The sequence below is a fragment of the Bombina bombina genome, chromosome 10, assembly GCF_027579735.1.
Source record: "Bombina bombina isolate aBomBom1 chromosome 10, aBomBom1.pri, whole genome shotgun sequence".
Lineage (NCBI taxonomy): Eukaryota > Metazoa > Chordata > Amphibia > Anura > Bombinatoridae > Bombina > Bombina bombina.
Genome location: NC_069508.1, coordinates 35,718,487 through 35,733,653, shown reverse-complemented (window position 1 = coordinate 35,733,653; position 15,167 = coordinate 35,718,487). Strand labels below are relative to the sequence as shown.

At 35.5% G+C, this 15,167-nt stretch overlaps 1 protein-coding gene across 1 annotated transcript in view; it reads right to left on the bottom strand.

Moving 5' to 3' along the window:
* Nucleotides 1–15,167, bottom strand: part of CACNA1E (calcium voltage-gated channel subunit alpha1 E) — a 519,663-nt gene that overhangs the window by 342,030 nt on the left and 162,466 nt on the right. The window contains exon 3 of the mRNA XM_053693950.1: nt 9,095–9,234. Coding sequence (XP_053549925.1) covers nt 9,095–9,234 — 140 coding nt within the window. The remainder of the gene's footprint in view (nt 1–9,094; nt 9,235–15,167) is intronic.

The following is a 15,167-nucleotide window of genomic DNA, read 5'->3' as shown; positions in this document are numbered from 1 at the left end:
CACCTTGCACATCGGGGTATTACATATACTGCGCCGTTAGGACAAACTGGCGATCTTCTGAAATGTGCGCAAATACACATTTTTGCCGTCGCAAGTAGCTTACGCCAGTATTGTGTCCATGGAAACTGTCAATAAAGAGTAGTTTTATGCAAAATAGGTCAACACTCGTAAAAATGAAACAGGAATTGAAATAAAAATGCGACACGCTATTCAAATTCATATATAAACCCATGTGCATCCGCCATTGTTGTTGAGTAAGCTTGTACACTTACATATTGCACACATTGCATACATATACAAATACACCACACTTTTCTTTTTAACACCTCACACATATTTTAATTGATTTTTACAGTGTGATAGGCTGAGTGTTTGGTTGTGATGGTGTGATTGAACTGGGAGTGAGTGTGAGTGTGTGTAGTGTGATTTAGTGTGAGCATGGCAGGGAGAGGTAGAGAGGAGGGGAGGAGGGGAGAGGAGTGGCCGGGGGGAGGAGTATTGGAGAGGACAGGAGGAGCAGTGGGCCCCCCGTCAGGGAGTAAGTGGAGTGGGGAGAGGGAAAGCCAGAAGGGATGATGGGAGGGGAGATGCCCAAGAGCCCCAGAAAGCACACACATCTAGGAGAGGGACAGAGGATGCACATAGGGACAGAAGGGGGGAGGAATGAGAGGATTGGGAAGAACCCACACCAGGGACATCACAGGGAGGAAGCCAATTGGCCATGGAGGATGAGAGACTGAGATGTCCCAACTTCTCATTTGAGGAAAATGTTGCCCTTGTCCAGGCCATCATGGACAATTACAGTGCCCTCTTCAGGCAGAAGAAGGGCAAAGGCATTGCCAAAAAGAGAAAAATGGCATGGTTGGCAGTAGAGGAAGCCATCAACAGTGTGGCCCCGCAGAGGAGGACTGTTGAGGGCCTGAAAAAGTGCTGGAATGACTGCAAGAGGCAGGTCAAAGAAAAGATGGGGCAGGAAGCTATACAGCAGAAGGGAACAGGCAGTGGTGCATCCCTGGATATAGAGTAAAACACCAGGCAGGAGATCATACGCAGGTCCCTGAGTGTCACAGCAGTCCGTGGACTTCCAGGGGATCGTGACTCAGGGGCTGCAACCACAGCACATCATGCTGGTGAGTAACATCCCACACACCAGTATTATATGTATTTGAGATATAACATCCGTTAATATCACACATTCATGTACACGATGAGGAGCATGGTATTTGGCCTACTAACAAAAACATCTACAATTATACTTGGCATTACTGCTACTTAACACAATGCAATTCATGATATGAGGTGAAATAAAGCAATACTAACATGTCTCAGAGTAACACAGGCCACAAGCCACATGTAATTGTATGCCCACATGAACATATATCTGACTGTACTAATCCCTCTCATCCTTTGACTCCTCCACAGAACCTCCTGTCACGAGGATACAAACATCCATGCCACCACCAGTCTTCAGGAAACCGCAATAACAGTATTCTCCCAGGCGTGAGCATGGTTGGATGGCTTTAGTTGAGGACCCGGGAGTGATGCCACCGCCATTGCCATATGACCTTTTACTTTGAGGGGGAGCCAAGACAGACACAAAGGGTCCATGTATTTACCCCCCCACAACACAATCTCATGTCAGTCATGGATTTTACCCACAGACTATGTCACAAGAAGTGCCAATTGGAGAGGCTGAGTGGTCACACACTGGTCATCAGTGGGACTATCAATCAACAATGAGAGCTCCCCCATCCTCATCCATGGGACAATCTCCCCCATCCTTATCTATGGGACAACCTCCCCCATCCTCATCCATGGGACGACCTCCCCCATCCTCATCCATGGGACGACCTCCCCCATCCTCATTCATGGGACGAACTCCACCATCTGCAGATGGAAATATATCAGAAACTACAGCTGCACCTCAAGCACCATCAGATGCAGCTAAACCTGCCCCACAAGCACCATCAGATGCAGCTGAACCTGCCCCACAAGCACCATCAGATGCAGCTGAACCTGCCCCACAAGCATCATCAGATGCAGCTGAACCTGCCCCACAAGCACCAGCAGATGCAGCTGAATCTGCCCCACAAGCACCAGCAGATGCAGCTGTACATGCTCCACAAGCACCAGCAGATGTAGGTGAACATGCTCCACAAGCAACTAGAAGCCCTGTATCTCAAGAGCCTGTAGATGCATTGTATTCTCCCCTGGGTGAGGAATACATTGCACTCCAGAGGAGGCTCATAACAAGCACTGAGAACATACAAAGAGGCCAAGATAGGTTCTTCAGGAGGCAAGAGAGGATACAACAATGTAGCATAGAGCTGCAGAGGGACATGGCAACATCGTTAAGTGCAAGTGTTCAGAACCAGTCACAGATGATGCAAATTCTATCTGATATGCAGATGAAGATGGACAATAGATGGAGAGAACAAAATCAACTCTTGGGTGTGTTGGTTGAGCACTTTACACACCAGCAGGACACTGGCTCCAGCCTATCATCTGTGACCAGCATACCAACAGAAACACCAGAATCCTCTAACACCAAGAATACAAGAAAATCCACTACAGGCACCTCAGCTCCCTGATCCAAGAAGCCAAAATATATATATATATATATATATATATATATATATATATATATATATTATAGTTCACCATAAACCTTGTCCTCTGTTTTTTACAATGTAATTGTCATACACATCCATGTAAGGTGTGTTTTATTACACTAATATTGTTAAAACATATAATATGACTTGTATGGAAATGGCAAGAAAAACAGGTAATATTATAAGGTTTATGACATATTCTTGTACTATAACTCACATCCACAATAGTTGTTTATGAAGGGTACATATAGTAATATTCACTTCTAAGATGTAAATTAATGTATCTAACATCCAATATAAATTGACACATGGGTATATATAAAATACTGATGTTACTGATAGGAGTGCATTATCATGTGTTTTAAGACTGCAGGTGAGAGCTTGTGTTGCTTGTGATTAATTTGACACAATTGGCAAGAGGCGGCCTTCAAGGTCCTAGAAATTATCATATGAGCCATTCTAGGTTTATCTTTCAACTAAGAATACCAAGAGAACAAAGCTAAATTGGTGTTAGAATTAAATTGGAAAGTTGTTTGAAATGACATGCCCTATTTGAAACAAGAAGGTTTTCTTTGGACTTGACTGTCCCATTATATATTTTTGCATCAATGCCAAGCTGTGTTAACAGTATAATAAATTACACTCCCAGTGGGTTCTAAAGAGATAAAGGTAATACAATTATGATTTCCCATTGTTCTCTCAAAGAACAAATATAAAGTAAATAAGCAAGTATATGTACACAATGTGATAAAGTAATGAGATCTGATTATACCTACAGATATAAGATAAAGACATGTATATGTACACAATGTGATAAAGTAATGAGATCTGATTATACCTACAGATATAAGATAAAGACACATGTATATGCACACAATGTGATAAAGTAATGAGATCTGATTATACCTACAGATATAAGATACAGAATCAGGTATATGTACACAATGTGATAAAGTAATGAGATCTGATTATACCTACAAGCTCAATGCATTTGATTAGGTTGTTGCTTCAAAATACAAAATCAGCCATTTCAAATACACAAAGAAAGCTTAAAAAAACAAATCTCATAGTATACTGTCCCTTTAACTATTTGAGATGCTGCTTAAATGTATGTGTTTGCTAAGTCTTCCAGGGAGTTAAGTTGCTTTTTTAGTCAGTGCAAGGGTTGCTGCGCCTGCAATGTTTGGCGAGATGAGAATGGAGTAGATTTTCTGAATTCTGCGCGCGTAAGTCCTTGCGCTGTATATTGGATACCAAATTGTGTGGCTGTTTTATGTTAATCTATGTGAGAAAAAAATACAGCCGACGGCTGAAATATACGCGCGTAACTTGTATGTTACGCTGTATATGTAACACCAAAATCGCGTAAAAACCAGCGGCATCGGCTTTTGTGGGCGCCGCTGCATATTTAATGGGGCCCAAGGTTTGTTAAAAACCATAACAATTTCAAGTATAATACAACTAACTGGTCAAATGGATAATACTGTGTTTTTATCTGTTATCTCATGCTACAATGTACTGTAAAAGTGTCCCCCTTTAATTTGTTTAAAATAACCCATTTTGCCAGCATAAGTGTATTAAATTGTTTACAAATAGCTTGTTTACTTTTATTTTGGCATTTGAAAAAGCTGATTTTGCCCATTGTATCCCCACCTATACTGGAAATGTTAGTACAAACGTTTTGGTTATAGAAAAGCATGTGTACGCATAACCAGCAGAAGAAAGTACACTTTCAGAGTGTGTGTTTGGGGGGGGGGGGGGGGGGGGGCTTAGGAGAGATTAAATGTTCATTTCAATTATTCAAGTATTGGCTTTTAAATACAGACAGAGATAAGATAAGGGGGCATTTATATTAATTTTATATATAAAAGGTGATAAAGCAAGGATATCTATTTTCCCTGTAAGCTCAGACAAATTAAATAGGTTGTGGTGACAAAGAACAAAACCAGTTATTTCATATATGCAAATAAACATAAAGGATCATTCCCCCCCATACGTTATATACTCTGCTGCTGGTATACCAAGTCATTGGAAACACATTAAGGGAAAAACAATTTTACAGTACACTACCCCTTTCATACAATCCAGTGGGGTTGCTGATTCGTTTTAATAGGTTAAAAAAGCTTGGCACCTCTTCCACATTTTGGATAAACCCTTGTTTATCTACAGCCCCTCATTTTGCCACTAAGCTTCACACAATGACATCATTAGCTAGTGGCCTTAATGTCTTAAAGGGACAGTCTAGTCAAAATTAAACTTTCATGATTCAGATAGAGCAGCAATTTTTAGAAACTTTCTAATTTACTCCTATTATCAATTTTTCTAAGTTCTCTTGGTATCTTTATTTAAATGTAAGCTTAGAAGTCGGCCCATTTTTGGTTCAGAACCTGGGTAGTGCTTGCTGATTTTTTGGCTACATTCAAACACCAATCAGAAGGCGCTACCTAGGTTCTGAACCAAAGATGGGCCAGGTCCTAAACTTACATTCCTGCTTTTTCAAATACAGATACCAAGAGAACGAAGAAAATTGTTTACTATTACTTTAAAGCCATAGACTCTCCCCATCTCACTGCAACTATAGTAATATAATATAATATACTAGGCTATACTATTAAGGTTAGGGATAGGGATTGGGGTTAGAGTAATTAGTAAGGCATTGGCTTAGGGTTTAGTGTTTGGGGTGTGGATAATATTAACCCTTTGCCTTTTAGGCTTTAAAATGCACAGATTTGATCTTTTGCTGCTTTGTTCATGTTGTGGTGATATATTAGTACTAAGACATTCTGAAAATGTTAGCTGTGATATTGTTACCAGAGCAATATTTCTAAATCAGAAACATATCATGCATTTATTTTGTTAATTTAATTATATTGCATTCTTCTAATTTGTCATATGTACAATTATGTCAGTCAGCAATAATAATTATAAAAAAACCCCCACAAACGTATTCATATTTGTAGTGGTTCAAATTCTAAATAAGAAGCAACTGTAACCATTACTAAATCATAGTGATCTATTTATAGTTTGTGTTTTTAAGTCATTGTCCTCAATAATTAAGCCTAGCACAATAAATAATTAGTTATATCATTTTTATTATTAGACAGTGAATCTTTTTGGGTAACTACCCATAAATACCAATATGAACCTTAATAAAGGACATTAATATTATGTGACTCACCAACAACATATAATGGTGTTGTGAAATACAGATTGTTGTTGGTAATTCAGTCACAGAATATAAAATAAATATCTAAAAACTTACCAAAAATGTCAAAACGACAGCACTTCGACTCAAATGCACTGAGGTCAGATAAGAAATAAAATATATACTTTTATGGTAACATATTTTCATTTAATATCAATCATTTTTTATCATTTAATATCAATCATTTAATATCAATCAAACCTCTACCCACTTGACCCCTACAAAGCTATCCTGTACACCGACTATGTTTACAGCGCTGCGGAATCTGTTGGCGCTCTACAAATACCTGATAATAATAATCATTAATTTCTCTATTTTTTGTGTCAAAAATCCTGTTAACGAATCAGTGTCACATTTTATGTATCCGTATGTTTTATTTGCGTATAAACAAGAATCGCATACTAACAAAACACAACTATAAATTAATGTAAAAACACCTATTACCAAACAGAGATAAAAACAGTCAATTATGCACCTACCTTACAGTGCCACAGACATATGAATTACAACAGCAATATAAATAAAGATTGAATAGCGGCATTTAATAATCATATATACCATGTTTATAATACTTGATCTACAACATGCTTCTTGCTTTTATTATGAGAAATTAAAATTAAATGTCTTGTTGCATCACACGTGATCAGAGAACTAGAGTCCTGTTTTATGCAGTGAATTAATCACAGGACCCCCCATACGTTTTATACCCTGCTGCTGGTATACCAAGTCATTGGAAACACATTAAGGGAAAAACAATTTTACAGTACACTACCCCCTTTCATACAATCCAGTGGGGAGATACTCCAGAGTTTTGCATTAAAGGAACTCTGAACCCAAATGTTTTCTTTTGTGATTAAGATATAGCATGAAATTTTAAGCAACTTTCTAATTTACTCCCATTATCAAATTTTCTTCATTCTCTTGGTATCTTAATTTGAAATGCAAGAATGTAAGTTTAGATGCCGACGCATTTTTGGTGAACAACCTGGGTTGTTCTTTCTGATTGGTGGATAAATTCATCCACCAATAAAAAAGTGCTGTCCAGAGTCCTGAACTAATAAAAAAGCTTAGATGCCTTCTTTTTCAAATAAAGATAGCAAGAGAACGAAGAAAAATTTATAATAGGAGTAAATTACAAAGTTGCTTAAAATTGAATCACTAAATAAAAATGTTTGGGTTCAGTGTCCCTTTAATGAAGACCATTTGAAACATAGCTCAAAATTGATTTCCAACCAAAATGAGTTAAAAACAGTTTGGAAGAACATTTTAAAAGTTTCTAAAGCTTGTGGGCTAGATTACAAGTGGAGCACAATCAATATTACAGGGTGCATTATCTTTTGAACAACCAACTGCAAAGAATGTTTAGAAGTAGATGATTAAATATTTTAACCAAAGCATCTTAAAGCAGCTGGAACTTTTTTAGCATGTCCTATACATTTAAGGGATAATTCAGGGAACACTATTAGCGCACTCATTACTATTGTATTACAACTATTTAAAGGGACAGAAAACCCAAATTGTTTCTTTCATTATTCAGATAAAATGTGATTTTAAACAACTTTCCAATTTACATTTGTTTTGTTCTCTTGGTCCCCTTTGTTGCCCAGGTAGGCTCAGGAGCTGCCGATTGGTGGCTGTACATATATGACTCATGTTATTGTCATTGCTGCTTTTTTAACAAAGGATAACAAGAGAATGAAGTAAATTAGATATTATAAGTAAATTGGAAAGTAGTTTAAAATTGTATTCTCTATCTGAATCATGAAAGAAAAAAAAATGGGTTTCATGCCCCTTTAAGTGTTGGTTTGAGCATAATCCAAAATACCAGTGCTTTTAAAGATTCTAGAATATTGATGGAGTGATGAAAAAAAATTGGGCTTGTATTTATAATATTTATTGCACTCAAGCGATGTTAATGCACAATAACGCTAATATTTTTGCGCTCCACTTGTAATCTAGGCCTATATTTCGCTTAATATTAAGAGATTTAAATAGAAAACAAATCATAAATTACCAAGCTAATTCTAATTCTGCATTACTATCTAATTTATTTATGTACATTTAGTATCCTATGCTAATCTGTTGCACAACTTTTTTAGCTCAGTAAAATAAAAATAAAAAATAGAACTGTCTTTCTTTAATGCATACATTTGTAAACTTGTATTTATTTGTTTAGTGTATTGCTGTACGCAGTACATAGATAGACAGACACATAGATAGACAGACAGATATATAGATAGATGCATAGATAGATAGACCGATAGATAGATGATAGATAGATAGATAGATAGATAGATAGATAGACATATAGATGGACAGACAGATAGATAGATAGATAGATAGATAGATTGCCAGTTTAGTTGTAACTAGCATAATGTAATACATGATCATTTACTCCACTTTATGAATACATATATACCCGTTTTTATATTGTGAAATACATTTGCATTATTCCATCTTTTTGGTGCATAAATGTCATCTGATTCTCCCCCTGTATATGTGAAGGTTATTGATAATGTTAAAATACATTTTTATATATATTTCTTCATGATGTCTTAATATTTTCACAGTTTTTCTAAATCTCTTTCAAGTTTTAACTTCCAGACTGCAGAAATATAACAAAAAAGACATGTGATTTCTAGACACATTCGATTTGTTTAACTTTGGTCTCCATGTTAATGAGATGCAACACACAGATAGACAGACAGATCGATAGATAGAGACAGATATATAAAAATGTAATTAGAATAATTAACATATTAGTGTTAATTTTTAAATTACCTAATTATCATATTCCCATATAGCTATATTTATTGTGTGTTTACATATACAGTAAATAGACTGATATCAATTTAAAATAACAAAGTGTTTTTACTTTAGAATGTTGCAGTATTTTTAGAACCTTTGTGTTGTTTTGTATTGTCCAAGAAACCTATTAGTTTATTAGTTTCTCCAGTAATTATTTCCTGCCTACTCTCGATATATGTATTTGTATTGCTTGTGCCTGCAGTAAGAATTGATTACCTATATGCCTATCGCTTCTTGACATTTCCTTGTGTAGCTCATCTTCCCTAGCTTATTGGAAAAGTAGTTACATGTGGCCTTTCAGTCACTTAAAGCACACAATTATTATGATTCTGTGACATTTGCACATGCTTAACCCCTGTAGCTAAGGTCTACACAAGGGCTGAGTGGAGTTTTATCTAAAAATATGTTACGTAGCGAGGTAACCACATGCCCACAGATCTACTCATAAAGTCATTTATTAGACACTCACCCACTGAGCACTACAATAAAGTCCATGACGTTCCATCCATTTCGAAGGTAAGATCCTTTGTGAAAGACCAATCCCAAAGCTACAATCTTAATTCCAGCTTCAAAGCAAAATATTCCGATGAAATAAGGTTCCGTCTTTTCCTGCAAAACACAAATGGGAAGGCAAACAAATCAAATGACAGTAAAACACAGTTATAGGGGTTATGGGGGAATTAAACACTTTAAAGGGACGTGAAACCCCAAATATTTATTTCACGACTCTGATAGAGCATGGAATTTTAAACAACTTTACAATTTACTTCTATTATCACATTGTCTTTGTTCTTTTTGTATCCCTTGTTGAAAAGAAGGAAAGTAAGCTTAGGAGTGAGCATGTATCTGCAGCAGTTTTGAAAGAATGTTACACATTTAAGAGCACTAGATTGCAGCACTTTTTTCCTGCCTCGTAGTGTTCTAGATATATGCACTCTACTTGCCTAAGTTTCTCTTCAACAAAGAAAACCATAAGAACAAAGCAAATTTGAAAACAGAATTTGGAAACTGTTTAAAAATGGTATGGTCTGTCTGAATTACAAAATGATTTTTTCGGGTTCATGCCCTTTTAAGATTTTAAAATAAAATGTTTAAATAGTATAGTAAAAATATTTTCCTCTTTTTTATATAATTGTGGGTTTACAATTTTGGGAATAGGAAGTGGACACTACAGATTTTACAAGCCTAACCCTGCTAAATATCTGATCCTGATTGGCCTCAGAAGTGATAAGATAAGATAATGCGCACCAATGGAAGTGTCTAGCCGTGTGTACTCCAGTAACAATCCTGGATTGGCTCCTCTAAATAAGGGAAGTAATTGGGGAGGTTTGACCATTGAAAAAAACAAAATTTAGCAAATATTATTTTCATGTATTCCATTTTTTGTACGTGGATAATACACTTGTACTATGATAATAATAATATATTTGATGTGTGAGTGCTACCAGAGGTGTCAAAGAGAATCCTTATAATCCTGAAAAGTAAACCATATGGGCTGGGGGAAAAATGAATGTTATAAAAGGAATTACATTTTCCAAAGACCAAGACAAAATACAATCTCAGTTCATCTGGTTAAAAATATAAATTCTTACTTTAGAAGTCAATAAATAAATGTGATAGTAGTGTAAAGGGCTTTATTAAACTATGGTGCGCATATGATCAGGATTCTGTGCTCAGTAAATTTGTTAATATTTAGAACAATTCTAGTCTAAAACACCCACAATACCCCATTTATCTTAAAGGGACAGTCTAGTCAAAATTAAACTTTCATGAATCAGATAGGGAATGCAATTTTAAATAACTTTCCAATTTACTTTTATCATCAAATTTGCTTTGTTCTCTTTATATTCTTTGTTTAAATATAAACCTAGGTAGACTCATATGCTCATTTCTAAACCCTTGAAGGCCGCCTCTTATCTCAGTGCATATTGATAATTTTTCACAGTTCAACAATGCTAGTTCATGTGTGCCATGCAGATAAACATTGTGTTCACCCCCTTGTAGTTATTTATGACTCAGCCCTAAAATGCAAGTCTGTCAAAAGAACTGAAATAAGAGGGCAGTCTGCAGAGGCTTAGATACAAGGTAATCACAGAGGTAAAAGTATATTAATATAACTGTGCTGGTTATGCAAAACTGGGGAATGGGTAATAAAGAGATTATCTATCGTTTTAAATAGTAACAATTTTGGAGTAGACTGTCCCTTTAAGCTTTTCAAATGGATTTGTGATGTAACACACCCAACTGCAGTATTCCAATTAAAGGGACAGTAAACACCTTGTAATTACAAGACATTTTGTTGTTTTCCTATAGAATATCATATCAGCCAAGTCTAAATACTTTCAAAACAAATTAACACCCTGTTTGTTGCAGTTGTTTTTCAAAAGGTAAACTGAAGCCACCACGTGTAGCTTCCGCAGGTTTTAATCCAGGCTTGTTTCTACAGATAACAATGCTAGCTATTGTCATTGTGTTAGTATAAAGTGCATTGTTTTGTCGTTATCAGCTAAAGCAAATTACAAAAAGATGTGTAGCAGGCATAGGGGCCGAATTATCAAGCCCCCTGGTTTCTAAAGACCGCTGCTCCATAACTTGTCCGCCTGTGAGGCGGCGGACAGAAATCAACCCGATCGAATACGACTGGCTTGATTGACACCCGCTGCTACGCGAATCTGCAGGGGGCGGTATTGCACAAGCAGTTCAGGTGAATGCGTATGCTGTCGGCATTTATCGATGTGCAGCGCTACATCGTATCATGTCCGCTCGCACTTTGATAAATATGCCCCTTAGCCTTGAGAAGTTTGCAGAGGGCATTTACAGCTGTGAGAATTAGCAAATCTACCATTTTCAGGACCAAATAAATCTAGAAAGTAAATCTCAGCTACAAATAACTAAACTGTTTATATCAAATCTCAAGGTTTTTACTGAACCCTTAATTGGAAACTTTCCAGCTTTTCACAGAATTTTTGAACTTCCCTAACTCAATATTTTAAAATCTCTTAACAACTCATTTGACCTTGTTTCGAGGGACTCGCTTTTCTCGTGGCTTTGTGCTCCTTTTTTACACATTTAGGTTACTTGTTATTAAACACATTTTTTTCCTGTCTTTTGTTAAAAAAACATGAAAGTCAAATTACATTTTAAAGGGACATGAAACCCATTTTTTTCCTTTCATGATTCAGATAGAGCAGCATTTTTAAACAACTTTTTTATTTACTTCTATTATCAATGCTTCTTCATTCTCTTTAGATCTTTTGTTGAAAAGCAGGGAGGTAAGCTCAGGAGCGTGCACGTGTCTGGAGCACTATATGACAGCAATTCTGCAAGAAGTTGATCTATTTGCAAGAGCACTCCTTGGCAGCACTATTTTCTGCCATATAGTGCTCCAGGCACCTACCTAAGTGTCTCTTCAACAAAGAATTCCATGGGAACAAAGAAAATTTGATAATAGAGATAAATTGGAAACTTTTTTTAAAAAAATTGTATGCTCTGTCTAAATAACAAATAAAAACATTTGGGTTTTATTGTTCTCTTGGTATTCTTTGTTGAAAAGCATATCTAGGTAGTCTCACTAGCATGCATGTGAGCACTATAGAGCAGCAGTGTATGGAATAATGAATAACACTGTTATTTTTTTTATGTACACTGCTGCCATATAGAGCTCAAGAAACATGCATGCTCCAAAGCCTATCTAAGTATGCTCTGCAACCAAACGTACAAAGCAAATTTGATAACAGAAGAAAACTTGTAAGCTTTGTTTTTTCTTCAAATTGCATTGTTCTAACTCACTGGTTTTCAAACCTGTCCTCAGGCTCCCTAACAGGCCAGGTTTTAAGGATATCTGTACTAGAACACAGGTGAAATAATGAAATGTAAACATGGTTATTTTCACCTGCTCTCACACAAGACAATCCTGAAAATCTGGCCTGTTAGGGAGGCCTGAGAAAAGATTTGAAAACCAGTGCTCTAACTGAATCATTACATTTTGACAGCTACGTCCCTTTATGAAAACCCTGAATGCAAAAGCTCTAATTACACTTCTACAATATGAAGCCTGTTCAGATGATATCATAAACATAATGCTTATATATATATAGGTACAAAAATGTGTTTTGGACATTCAAAATGTTAGTTATCAAATTACTCAATATGATATGAAATTGTTAATTGCTAATTAATTAATTATTAATGGAAAAAGCTAAAAGAAATTGCATTCAAATATTACATTAGGCAGCCACTATTAATGTATAATGGAGATGAAGTAGTACGTAAACTGTTACATTTTCCCTTAATGTGTTTCCAATTACTTTTTTTACCATCTTGCTTTTTAAGGTTTATTTGTGTATATGAAATAGCTGATTTTGTGTTTTGAAGCCACAACCTAATAAAATCGGTTGAGCTTGTAGGTTTAATCAGATCTCATTACTGTATGACATTGTTTACATATACCTGCTTCTGTATCTTATATCTGTAGGTATAATCAGATCTCATTACTTTATCACATTGTGTACATATACCTGCTTCTGTATCTTATATCTGTAGGTATAATCAGATCTCACTACTATATCACATTGTGTACATATACCTGCTTCTGTATCTTATATCTGTAGGTATAATCAGATCTCATTACTTTATCACATTGTGTACATATACCTGCTTCTGTATCTTATATCTGTAGGTATAATCAGATCTCATTACTTTATCACATTGTGTACATATACATGTGTCTTTATCTTATATCTGTAGGTATAATCAGATCTCATTACTTTATCACACTGTGTACATATACCTGCTTCTGTATCTTATATCTGTAGGTATAATCAGATCTCATTACTTTATCACATTGTGTACATATACCTGCTTCTGTATCTTATATCTGTAGGTATACTCAGATCTCATTACTTTATCACATTGTGTACATATACCTGCTTCTGTATCTTATATCTGTAGGTATAATCAGATCTCATTACTTTATCACATTGTGTACATATACCTGCTTCTGTATCTTATATCTGTAGGTATAATCAGATCTCATTACTTTATCACATTGTGTACATATACATGTGTCTTTATCTTATATCTGTAGGTATAATCAGATCTCATTACTTTATCACACTGTGTACATATACCTGCTTCTGTATCTTATATCTGTAGGTATAATCAGATCTCATTACTTTATCACATTGTGTACATATACCTGCTTCTGTATCTTATATCTGTAGGTATAATCAGATCTCATTACTTTATCACATTGTGTACATATACCTGCTTCTGTATCTTATATCTGTAGGTATAATCAGATCTCATTACTTTATCACATTGTGTACATATACATGTCTTTATCTTATATCTGTAGGTATAATCAGATCTCATTACTTTATCACATTGTGTACATATACATGTCTTTATCTTATATCTGTAGGTATAATCAGATCTCATTACTTTAGCATGTTGTGTACATATACCTGCTTCTTTATCTTATATTTCTAGTTATGATCAGATCTCATTACTTTATCACATTGTGTACATATACATGTCTTTATCTTATATTTGTAGGTATAATCAGATCTCATTACTTTATCACATTGTGTACATATACCTGCTTCTTTATCTTATATCTGTAGGTATAATCAGATCTCATTACTTTATCACATTGTGTACATATACATGTGTCTTAATCTTATATCTGTAGGTATAATCAGATCTCATTACTGTATCACATTGTGTACATATACCTGCTTCTTTATCTTATATCTGTAGGTATAATCAGGTCTCATTATTGTATCGCATTGTGTACATATACCTGCTTCTTTATCTTATATCTGTAGGTATAATCAGATCTCATTACTTTATCACGTTGTGTACATATAAAAGCTTCTTTATCTTATATCTTTAGGTATAATCAGATCTCATTACTTTATCACATTATGTACATATACCTGCTTCTTTATCTTATATCTGTCCGTAAACCAAAGACCAATACATGGAGAGATCAATGGAAAATTAACATTGCTTTACCATATCTCTTCTGTACCCCACTGGGAGTGTAATGTCTTCTGCTCGCTCTATATACACAGCTTTTCTATAGCTTGGACCTAAGGCTAGAAACTTTCAGTATAGGTGGGAATACCACAGGCTAAATCAACTATTTCAAATGCCAATAAAAGGGTAATGGAAATTTTTGTAAACAATTTAATACACTCCAGCAGGTAAAGTGGATCATTGGGAACAAAGTAAAGGGGAGAACATTTGAGTAAACTGTCCCTTTAAGCTTGGCCCGTGGATTGTAATAGGAACCTATTTTAGTGCCCATTTCTGCTCATTCAGGTTATGCTGGAGCACTAGTGTCAATGGAAAATACTTTAATAGATCACCCATCTGTTTAGTACACAGTTCTTGGCTGCAGAGGAACAAACATATTTGTTTAGCCAGATGGGATGGATGAAATGTTTTTGTTGGACCAATGAGTTCCTGCTGATGAACACAGAAAAAATACCTGTATGTGATCTATTAGCTTACCCTCCAAATATCAATAAGTAAAG